Genomic DNA, 12,522 nt, shown 5'->3' on the forward strand with positions numbered 1-12,522 from the left:
TACTAAGACTCCGGCATCGCCTTCGAATATAGATGAGAGCTCACTAGTGCACATAGTAAGAAAACTATACCGAAGATGATTGATCGCATTCAACATAATTGCTCGAGAGCATAAATATCAATAAATGACAAAAATAACATAGCTTAAGCGCTCATAACAACTGATGCATCAGTGATAGGGTTCTCGTTATAACCGAAGGATAACACATAGTATAAGATAGGAATTTTTAGGGGACAGAAAAAAACCTGTCGTTTCCATGGAGTTCTCGCTATATGCCAATACTCGCTATAGCGCACTTCTACTGTAATTGGTCCATTATTGAAAATGATACATTTTCCAGCCAACTCGTTCATTCCAAAAATGGACCAATGAGGATAATACCAAAAATAAGGTCTCGTGTTTTTTTATAAATAGAGAACTCTGTTCGTGTGGCTGTTGGTCACAATATTGTGAAGGGTGTTTTCCGTGCTCACATATAAACATGCGCACACCGCACTGAGGCACTCAGTCTTGGCTTGGCAGCCGTTGAGAATGGAGCTCCCATTGGATATTACTGTCAAGTACGAAGTGCGTGCAGTTATTTGGTTTTTGAACGCAAAAGGTACTGAACTGATTGAAATCCATCGCCAATTGACGGAAGTGTATGGCGAGTCTTGCATGGAAGTCAAAAATGGTCGTAAGTGGTGTAGAGAGTTTGCAGCCAGTCAGCTTGAAATTCACGTTGAACAAAGGAGCGGGAGACCGTCAATTTCCATCGAGACAGTCGTGAAAGTTGAGCAAATCGTGCATGAAGATTGGCGAATCACTCTGGATCATCTCTGCACTTTGGTTCCTGAGGTTTTCCGAAGCACTGTCACAGAATTTTAACGGAAAAGTTGAAATACCAGAAAGTGTGCGCAAGATGGGTGCCACGCATACTGACTGAAGACCACATGCGGCAACGAGTTGATTCTTCCCACACATTTCTTCAACGCTTTTGCAGCCGAACAGGACAACTTTTGGACTCAATTGTCACGGGTGACGAAACCTGGGCCTTCCGCTTTACACCTGACACCAAGCAACAATCATGCCAGTGGCGGCATCCCTCTTTGCCAAAGCCATGGAAATTCAAGCAAACACAGTCTGCCGGTAAAGTCATGACAACTGTGTTTTGGGATCGAAAAGGGGTATTTTTTAAAGATAAAAATTTCATTGTTTCGTATTGAAAAGTATCACAGTTAAAATTGAAATAATAAAAAATCTGATAAAGGCAACACTACTGTCATAATGGAAAAAACTGACTACTTAGATAAAACTAAATTTTTTCAATGACTCTTCTTTTCCTATAGTAAAAAAAGACCCAACCACGAAAATCCAACGCCTACTCAAACAAACTTTAAAAAACACTTCCTTTCTCCTCACAGATCAAGAAAAAGCTAAATTAATAAACATGAACCCAGGCCTACCCACTGTCAAAGCCCTCCCAAAAATTCACAAAACTAACATTCCCATCCGTCCAATAATCAATTACAGACCCAGTCCCCTATACAATACTTCTAAATTCAACCAAACATTTTTACTAAAAAACTATTGATTTTTATCCAACAAATCTATCAAAAACACTTCTGAACTAATCAACAAATTAAAGAACTTTGATATCCAACCAAATTTTTCTCTCCATTCTTTTGACATTGTAAACATGTACCCAAGTATTCCAATTTCCAAATTACTCCCCATAATAAACAACAACCTAAACAAATTCAGTAACCTGAGTAAACTTGAAATTCAAGACTTCATGTCTATTTTAAAATTGGTTCTCAACAATAATTATTTTACCTTTGATAACACCATTTATCAACAAGATGGCTTGGCTATGGGCTCACCAGCTTCAGGCATTCTTGCTGAAATTTACCTTGACTTCTTAGAAAACACAAAAATTAATGATAATTTCTCTAACATCATCTTTTGGGCCAGATTTGTCGATGACACATTAGTAATTTTAAATGAAGAATCAACCAACGCAGCCTCTACACTTCATCTCAACAACATAGACTCGCATTAAATTCACCCTCAAATCAGAAAACAACCAAACTCTTAATTTTCTAGACTTAACTATCACTAGACATCCTTCTTTACCTTACAAAATTTTCAGAAAACCTACCCAAACAGCAACTACAATACGACAAGATTATTCGCACCCTCAAGCACATAAACGCGCTACTTATAACAGCTTAATTTTTCGTGCCTTCAACACCCCTATGTCTAAAAAAGATTTAAATAATGAATTAAACACCATCCGTAACATCGCTAAATTCAATGGCTTTAACAACTCCTTCATAAACCGTATCATCAACAAATTCAAACACCGTCCTAAAACCACGTTACCTAAAGGCATAACAAAACCAACTGCATTTTCCACTTTCACTCAAGATGCTTATAAAATAACTAATGTTTGTTTAAAAAAAAAACATGAAAATTTCTTTTAGAACTAACAATAGAAATTTTGATATTTTACGCAACTCTAAATCACTAAATAAATCTACTACTTTTTCTAAATCTGGAGTATACAGATTCAAATGTAACAACTGCAGCTCCTCCTACATCGGCCAAACTGGCCGCAACTTCAATATCAGATACTCCGAATATATCAATGCTATTAAATACAACAGATTCTCCGCCATAGGACAACACATACAAGACTCCAAGCATAATTTCACCAATATTGAAAAAGACATGAAAATACTTAAAATAATTAACAAAGGCCCCCCTCTTAAACACTACTGAAAATTGCTTTATTCACCTTGACCAATACTTCAACCCTAATTTCAATTTAAACGACATTTCTGAAAAACCCAACATCCTTTTCAACTTCCTAATTCTTCTTCTCAAAAATTCTAAATTTCAAAACCCCAATTCTATTTTCCATGCCTTACAAAGTTCCTACCCACATTTTCTACCTCCAATAACTCACCCTAAACTACCCTTCCTTCATCTTCATATCTTATCCTTCCTCAACACTGTTTAACTTCAATCTCTTATTCTTCTCTTATTCCACTATTCCTCTTCCTCTAATTTCTCCTATCTTTTCTTTTCACCTAAAAAAAAAAAAGAACTGCCACCTTCATTTAGGTTCTTCTCATTCAAATTTAACTCTTGACTTGCGCCGACTTTGACTGCTTCAATCACGATCTGAATTTTTTAAATTTTAAATAATAGCGCACTGTGCATATGTTTTCATTTGTTTCCGGTATTGAGCTTTTCACTTTATTTTTTCTCTTCACAATTGTTTTTTCACGTCAACTGTTCCAAAAATTCTACAGGATCACAATTACTTATTCAATTATATTGAATTTTATTACATGTATCTATATATACCTACATTCCCGCAACCGAAACAAATACTGGATCTTTAAGCTATTCTTCATTTTACGTTGGCGTTTGAAACCACATTGCCTGATGTTGAATATATCGCGCTGATCACCGGGAACTGGCAAGTTACTTCAATTGATCTACTCATCTTCAGCTTCAGCACGACTATGGATCTTCATATGTGTTAAATTGTGTTATGACTTTGTGCCTAACAGTGTATACAAGCTAGCTCATTTACCGTTCTCCGCTTTTCATTATAAGACTTTGCCTAAAACTGCGTGTGCCATACTGCCGCTCAGAAAATTGCGCACCGTTTCTTGTAAGTGACTTACATTTTACTTCTGAATTTTGCAGTGTCTACCCCCGTCATTTTTTATATCGCCTCTTCTACTGATCCGGAGTGAACTTGATTTTTTATTTTATTTTTTCTATGCATTATTTTTCATGTTTTAATCAGCTGATGATGACCTGGACTAGGGTCAAAACCGGTACCACTTCTACTTATTATTAAATAAGAATGTAATCACTGCATTTCTTATTCTTTGGTATTGAATAGGTTGAACCTCTTTATTTATTATTTCAATTTTAACTAAGGGACATTGTTGGTCGACTTTATGCCCGCCGGGACCACAATTAACCCTGACAGGTACTATGAGACCCTGAAAAAACTCAGACGGGCAATTCAGAACTGGAGAAGAGGAATGTTCAGCAAGGGCGTAAACATTCTCCATGATAACGCTCGCCCGCACGTCGCCCAGCAAACCGTTGCTTTCCTGCAACAGTTCCAGTGGAACATCACCCACCGACCCACCCTATAGTCCCGACTTGTTGCCCAGTGACTATCACTTGTTCCCTAGTTGAAAGAACATTTGGCTGGAAAGCGATTCAGCACTGACGAGATGAAAGATGAGGTTCACAACTTCCTGAACAGCATGGCGGCGAGCTGGTATGACATGGGCATACAAAAACTGTCACAGCGTCTACAAAAACGCATCGACCGAAATGGTGATTATGTAGAAAAACAGCTAAATGTTCAAGCTGTAAAATGATGTAAATAATTGCAGAAATAAACAGGTCTATGTATTTATGTTGTTTGAGTCATCAGTCCATAGACTGGTTTGATGCAGCCCTCCATGCCACCCTATCCTGTGCTAACCTTTTCATTTCTACGTAACTATTGCATCCTACATCTGCTCTAATCTGTTTGTCATATTCATACCTTGGTCTACCCCTACCGTTCTTGCCACCTACACTTTCTTCAAAAACCAACTGAACAAGTCCTGGGTGTCTTAAGATGTGTCCCATCATTCTATCTCTTCTTCTCGTCAAATTTAGCCAAATCGATCTCCTCTCACCAATTCGATTCAGTATCTCTTCATTCGTGATTCGATCTATCCATCTCACCTTCAGCATTCTTCTGTAACACCACATTTCAAAAGCTTCTATTCTCTTTCTTTCTGAGCTAGTTATCGTCCATGTTTCACTTCCATACAATGCCACGCTCCACACAAAAGTCTTCAAAAACATCTTTCTAATTCCGATATCAATGTTTGAAATGAGCAAATTTCTTTTCTTAAGAAAGCTCTTCCTTGCTTGTGCTAGTCTGCATTTTATGTCCTCCTTACTTCTGCCATCGTTGGTTATTTTACTACCCAAGTAACAGTATTCATCTACTTCCTTTAAGACTTCGTTTCCTAATCTAATATTTCCTACATCACCTGCCTTCGTTTATTTATAAAAAAATAGGAGAGCTTATTTTTGGGATTACCTTCGTATATTGAAATTAAGTACTTTTACCTCATTGACCCAAAAAATGCCCAGCCGTGATATTCTTCTCCCAAGCATTTACATACCATTTCACTGCGGAAAGGACTTTCATCCTGTGGATGTTTTACTGTTGAAATTACAAATTTAACAAATGCAGTGCAGTAGAGCCTTGAATTAGGCCCAAAGAAAATTAATCACATGCAAATTATCAGGAGTTCACTGCATATCATTAGAAGAACATTAATATAAAAGTAATGCAGGCATAAGTATTTGCTGACCTTATCCGAGTAGGAAAGGAAATGAAAAATATGTACTGTCGGAAAAACAAACTAACTAGTACCAACCTTCCTCTCATACAGTTGATGTAGCCACTGTGCACACTCCTCATCCCCTTCTGGGACTTCACTCAATGGGATACGCTCAACAAACATGTGGGCCTCCACCTTCTTACCCATGAGCAAGTCATTAACAGTTGGCTCATGCTTCCTGTAGCAAGTAAAAAATTGACATTCATGAGGATATATCCACTTAATATAGTACAGTAGTATGTGGACAAAGCAGAAAAGCAACAGAGTTAATTTTTGGACAAAGCAGAAAAGCAACAGAGTTAATTATTAATAGCCCTTCAACTTAACAGTCACTTCCGTGAATATCAAATATCGCCATCATCTGGCTCGGTCCAGATTCAAATCTATAAAGTTTCTTCCAAACATCACAGCCCTTTGAGAAATCTCCAGATACAGCTAGGCGTTACTTGAGGAAATCTAAGCATGAAGACTGGATGAAGTTGAGTAAACAACTTTCTGCTGGTCACAACAGGACTGGGATGTGTGGAGATCACTAAACTGCTTATGAACAGGAGTCTGCAGGTCTACCATATTTACCCAATTGTAAGCCGACCTTTTCTTTTACAATTTTCTTGGTTCAAAAAATTACCCTCCCGCCGGCTTAGAATCGGTATCATTAACATGACCAGTAAAGTAGAAGACTCCCTTTATCAACACAATACAAAAAAAACTCTCAAAAGATAATGCCAAAAGCTGCCATAAGTAGGTTTTCAACATCACATAGATTCAAGCCCAGTTTCATCAACAGCTGTTAAATCATGTTGCTTGTTAACACCTGTTAAAATTTTAATGTGTCAAGACGTGGACAAGATGTGGCATTTCTTTTAAACTTTTTCCTGAGAAATGTTAGCACACACTTTAAGTCTTGCAAGGGATATGAACAGTGCGAATCTAAAAGGCAGTAGCAGAACCAACTGATTTTTGAAGGTGATCTAATGTGATTTTGACTTTGAATAAAGCTGTAAAACATGGTATATGAAATCAGCATAAACAGGCTATCTCAACACCTGAATCACAATCCCCAGCTAAGAATGGAAAATCAGCTTTTACAGACCTCTATTATCCTTCCCATGCTGTTCAAGAACCCTTTGTAACTTTCCTCCACTTCAAACTGTGCTCTGAAATGGGGAGTTATTAAATATTATACAATTGTTTATAGAACCTGGTCAGAATTACTCTGTGATTTGGAGGTTAGGATTATTAATCAAAAGAATATTAATTAAAAAGTCATCATCATCATCATCATCATCATTTTACAGTTCCAGATTCCTGCTACTGTTGGCGAGCCTCTTCTACTCTGTCTTATTGAGATATGTTCTGTTATTAACAATTTCCTCCTGTTTCCTTCCCCGATCTGCAATGTCCATCTTTATGATGACATCGATGGCCATCCAGTGGGTTCTTGGTCTTCCCACCATCTGTTTTTCTGCTACATGTCTCTCTAAGTAAATATCAGCTGTTTTTGTTGGTTCCATCCTCATTACCTGCTTAAACCACCTCAATCTGGACATGCTGACCTGATCTAACAATGTCTCAATCCCAGCTTCTTTTCTAAACTTGCCCAGTTTTGATTTTTGAATTGTAGACCTCGGGAACTTCATCTCAAATGTCTATAAACTTCATGAGTCATCCTTAGTGAAGGTGTAGGTTTCGATACCATACATTAAGATCAGTATGAAGTACTGACTGAACATCGCCAGCTTTGATTTTGTAGGTACTTTGGGATCATAGAGGAGTGTTCGTACTTGCTGGTAAAAGTGAGAGCTCTTCCTCACTCTACTTGCCACCTCCTTTGGGGCTAGTGTGCCTCCAGAAATTACACTGCTTAAGTGTATATAGTTTTCCACACTTTCCAGTTGATGGTTTCCTAGCATGATGTTTGCTGGTTGTCCACCTCTGTTTACTGCCATGACTACTATTTTGGCTTTGCTTATCTTGAGACTGAATTTCTGGAACTTAACCTTCCATTGACTGAGTACATTGTACTTATTCCTTAGTTTCTCCCCAGATCATATCATCAGCAAAAGCCACTACATTTAGTTCACCAGAGGTTTCTTGATGTTCTTCCTTATGTCATCCATGATGGTGATGATAAACCTTGCTGGACTCCACTTTTGGTCTGGAACCAGGATGAACGTCCGTCACCAAATCGCACACAGCTGGTACAGAGCTCATACAGCATCTGAACATTCCTCAGCATTCCCTCCGGCGCATTCCTCTTTCTCAGGCATTCCCAAATCTTCTCTTCCAATGCTGTAATGCGCCCTCTCATTATTCAGGGAAACTATAAACAGATCTTTGCCCTTCTCCCAATATTTCTCCATTAACATACAGACACTAAAGACAAGTTCTGTTGTGGACCTATTAGGCCTGAACCCATACTATTCCTCTTCTCACGGTGGCTCTAAAATGACTCTCAACCTCCTCTCGAAGATTTTCCCAAAATCTTAAGCCCACGAGAAAAGGAGCATTATTCCATGCATGTTGGGAGCATTTTCAGCAATTTCCTTTCATAAACAAGGAAATAACAATACCCTTGCTCCAATCAGCAGGTATCTTGTCATCCTTCCAAACTGCATTTAGACCGAGCTCGATAGCTGCAGTCGCTTAAGTGCGGCCAGTATCCAGTATTCGGGAGATAGTAGGTTCGAACCCCACTGTCGGCAGCCCTGAAAATGGTTTTCCGTGGTTTCCCCATTTTCACACCAGGCAAATGCTGGGGCTGTACCTTAAGGCCACAGCCGCTTCCTTACCACTCCTAGTCCTTTCCTGTCCCATCGTTGCCATAAGACGTATCTGTGTCGGTGCGACGTAAAGCAACTAGCAAAAAAAAAAAACCTGCATTGAGCACCCTGTGTAGCCACTGTAAACCGTAGACTCCAGTTGCTTTAACCATGTAAATGTTGACTTTGATTTCTAGGGATGTCAATGTTGACTTTGATTTCTTGGGATTTCCCTTTCAACATCTTAAGGGCTGCTTCTGTTTTCGCAAATGTAATGGGAGTTTCCTCTGTATAGGTTTCAACAGCAGGTTCTTTTGTTCTCTGATCTGCTTCTGTCCTGTTCAATAGGTGATCAAAACGATTCCTCAGAAACTCTCTGATGTCCTCTTCTTTCCTGGTCAGGCTTCCATTGGGATCTCCAATTGCTTTTATGGTTTCAACTGCGTTCTTTTTGTTTTTAATCCCTATGAACAATAGTTTCATATAGCAGTCTTCCTCCAGTTTTTGAGCAAAGTTCTCCCAGAATATTATCTTCTCTTGTAGTACTATTTTAACTCTCAGTTTGTCCCGGTAAACTTGCTCGAGGTCTCCAATCTTACTCTCATCCCTGATCTGTTTTGGTGTGGATTTCTCTCTACCTCATTCTTCATGTGATATGTTTCTTTCGTTTGAGGATCTTACGCTTTCATTCCATCAGTATGCGCACATCTTCCCACAAACCTCAACTGCTTCCTTTATCAGAGGTTTTTCTACCTCACCACACTTCACATCTGTAAGCAATTTTCTTATGCAGTCCTCTTTCCTATCTGTTGTAGTTTCCACACCTTAGGTAATTTCCTAGTTGATACACACTCACTGTAAAAAAAGAAAAAAAAAGAAAAAAAAGAAAAGTGAAACGTTGCACATTTCAGACAAAATTTAATGTCAGTCCATTTGAAGCCTTGTAAAAATAAAATATGACATTACAACAATATGACAATATATCACGAATTAATTAGCCCATTTGAGAAGTTTCAGCACAATAACTAATAAAGATTATTGACTGTGACATCACAACAGTCCACCAACATGAATTTGGATATGCTGAAACCTGGAACTTTACACCATTTCGTACGCAGTCCAGTTGCCCACATGTTTTCAACACATTTCCATTGCCTCAGTAACAGGTATTACCGCCTCTAGCTGCACTTACAGCTGTGATTTGATCAAGCATGCTCAGGATGCAATCTCGAATGTTCTCTTGAGGTACGAGCTCCCATTCTGCCTGAAGCGCAGCCCAAAGTTGAGCCAGTGTGTCAGGGGAACGATTCCTAGCACGTCCTCCAAGCATACCCCAGACATGCTGTATCGGTACTACAAGCAGGCCACACCATGCGCTCAATTCAGACTTCATCCACGTACTCACGTACACAAACGGCGAAGTGTGGATGTATTAAAGAAACAACTTAAAATACAGTGAAACTCCGTTAAGAAGTTTTTCTAGGGACAAAAAAAGACTTAAGTAGGAAACTTCTTAAAAGGGGTAATGCCCGAAAACTTATTCTGTACTTTGAAATACATGTGAAATACACAAAACAGATTTCCTTGTTTGTAAACAATACTGAAATAGGCTGATATATAAGAGCTGCTAAAAGAAAGCCACGATATAAATATTATATTATCATGACATGTATTTTTAGAGATAAAGTAAAATAACTGAACATACTGTAATATAAAAATACTTGATAAGAGAAGGGAACATATTACATAGGCCTACAACCTGTGACAAAGTTCGGTGAATGAAGTCAGAACGTTTGATCTGGCAACACTGGCGACACACAACTATGCACCTGCATAGCAGCAGGTTTTGATCACCTGCTTCCAACGTTGTTCAGTTGAGCGTCGTGTGTGTGTTGTGTAAGACCTGTTTTACAAAGTGCGTGTTTAGTGCATTGGTTCTGAACTGCGAACAGGAACATGAATGACCATAAGATCAAAGTAGAGTTTTGTTTTAAGCTTGGCAAGACACCGAAAGAAACGCATGCGATGCTGGTAAGTGTTTATGAAGTTCAGGCACTGTCCTATAAGTGTGTGTACGAGTGGTACGCCCGTTTTCGAGGAGGCCGGGAAAGTGTTTCAGACAACCCCCATAGCGGAAGACCAGCGACCGCCATCAGAGACGAAAACATTGAGAAGGCGAGGACATTAATCACAAACGATCGTCAATTAACTGTGCGCATGATAGCGGATGAACTGCAGATCAACCGTGAATCTGTGCGACAAATCGTTACCCAGAAGTTAGGGAAGAGGAAAACGAGTTCTCATCTTGTGCCACATCACTTGACTGACAATCAGAAGCAGGCACGTTTAAAGGCTTCACAGGATTTTGTCGAAACGGCGAATGCGACACCAAATTTCTTGAACTTATTCTCACTGAGGATGAAACCTGGTGTCTCAGGTACGACCCTGAAACGAAACTGCAAAGAATGGAATGGCGTTCTCTGGGATCCCCTAGCCACAAAAAGATCAGAGCCAGTCACGCATCAAAATGATGCTCATCACAAGGAATTTCCACCTGAGGGAACGATGTTGAATGCTGCAAGGTACAATGAAATTTTGACTTGTTTCATGAAACATCTACGCAGGGTATGACCCCAGTAGCACAATAAGGTTCATGGTTTTTTGTCCACGACAACGCTCTCCTACACACAGCCAATATTGTCAAACAGTTCATGGCAAAAAAGGGGGTGGTGCAACTTGAACATCCCCCATACTCGCCAGATCTCAATCCTCCAGACTTCTTTCTATCCCCACGACTCAAACTCGCTTTGAAAGGAAAGAGATTTGACGATATTCCTGACATCCAATGAAACGAGACGAGGCTTTTGAACACCATCCCAAAGGAAGCCTTCCTGCAAAGTTTCCAGGACATGTATCGCCGATCTCAGCAGTGCATAGTTATGGGAGGGGACTATTTCGAAGGAAAGTAAGGTCACTGTTGTGCACTGATCATCTATGTAGATAGTACAGGACTATTCACCGAACTTTATTGTCACAGGTCGTAAAACCTTGCACAAGAGTGTAAGAAGAAATACTAAGAACATCAAAACGGTACATGGTAACCGTACATCATGCAAATTCCAAACTGCATTAGACATTAAATACAACACAAGTCTAGGCTCCTACTTGGAAAAGAAATTGTCCAGGGTTGACTGTTTTATTGTTTTTACTGCTTTCTTGAAGTATAACCTCTCTATTTCCCACATTGCCTTCCATGTGTTCTGAGGTACACTAACTGAACCCTCCAAAAACCGCCTCAGTTTTTCAAGGCAGATGCTTGCCTCACTGCAAGATGGTCTTGGGGAATTCTCTTCCTCCACTTCTTCTTCTTCCTCCTCTTCAATCTCCTCATCTCCTGCCCGAATTTCCTTGCAGATCTCATCGATGGTCTGCTCCTCGCAAGTGATTACCATATTATCAATGGCAGTGAAGTCCTCAAAACTACTGGTAATCTCCATCTTCTCGTATAATTTTCCAGCACCCTGGCTCTTCATCACCAACTTCCATAACAATGCTGTTGGTATCACCATCAAAGCCTGCTTTCTTGAAGCAATTTGCTATTATTACAGGCTCCACTGAATCCCATGATGAGGCAATGAAATGCATTATGTCCAAAAGAGATGGTTTGTAGATGGGTTTGCCTGCTTCCATGCGTAGCAGCATACGATGCACAACTGATTTTCAATATCTCTGCTTCAATACCTTAATGATTCCTTGGTCCATGGGCTGTAGTACCGATGTAGTATTCGGTGGAAAAAATTCTACCTTGATGTTCCTTAAATGGGGCCCACCTTGGGATGAGCAGGGCAGTGGTCCATAAACACCACAATCTTCCTGTTCTGGCTCCCCATTTTGGTATCTAATGCCTGCATATACTCTTCAAACAGGAAACTTTTCATCCAAGCTGACTTGTTGCTGGTGTACTTGCACAGTAAAGTCCTGACATTTTTGAAACAACGGGCTTCCTAGACTTCCCTATCATCAGTAGAGGCAGTTTTTCACTTCCTTCCATATTAGCACCAACCAATACCACATCTCGCAATTTACTTAAAAAATTCATTCAGGCATTAAGGGGTTAATTTTCCCCTGTGGCAAGATTCTCCCTTCAAAACTAGAGATTTATCCAGAATAGCTGGTAAAAAAGTGAGATCTCAACGAGATTTAAAACGTTGCAAGGTTTGTAACTGTTTTTTTTTTTTTTTTTTTTTTTTTTTAGCAGGCAGAACTGTTTCCTTCCATGCTCCCCTTTCCTCCGCACTTACACTCTCTGCTTCACCACAAATTGTTTTGTAAAAGAT

General features: G+C 39.4%; 1 protein-coding gene across 5 annotated transcripts in view; it reads right to left on the reverse strand.

The window, feature by feature from the left end:
* Positions 1–12,522, reverse strand: part of LOC136857228 (1-acyl-sn-glycerol-3-phosphate acyltransferase gamma) — a 128,598-nt gene that overhangs the window by 52,561 nt on the left and 63,515 nt on the right. For all 5 annotated transcript variants that reach the window (XM_067135707.2, XM_067135703.2, XM_067135705.2 and 2 more), the window contains exon 6: positions 5,460–5,601. In XM_067135707.2, the coding sequence (XP_066991808.2) occupies positions 5,460–5,601 (142 nt within the window). The remainder of the gene's footprint in view (positions 1–5,459; positions 5,602–12,522) is intronic.

The sequence above is a fragment of the Anabrus simplex genome, chromosome 1, assembly GCF_040414725.1.
Source record: "Anabrus simplex isolate iqAnaSimp1 chromosome 1, ASM4041472v1, whole genome shotgun sequence".
Classification (NCBI taxonomy): Eukaryota; Metazoa; Arthropoda; class Insecta; order Orthoptera; family Tettigoniidae; genus Anabrus; species Anabrus simplex.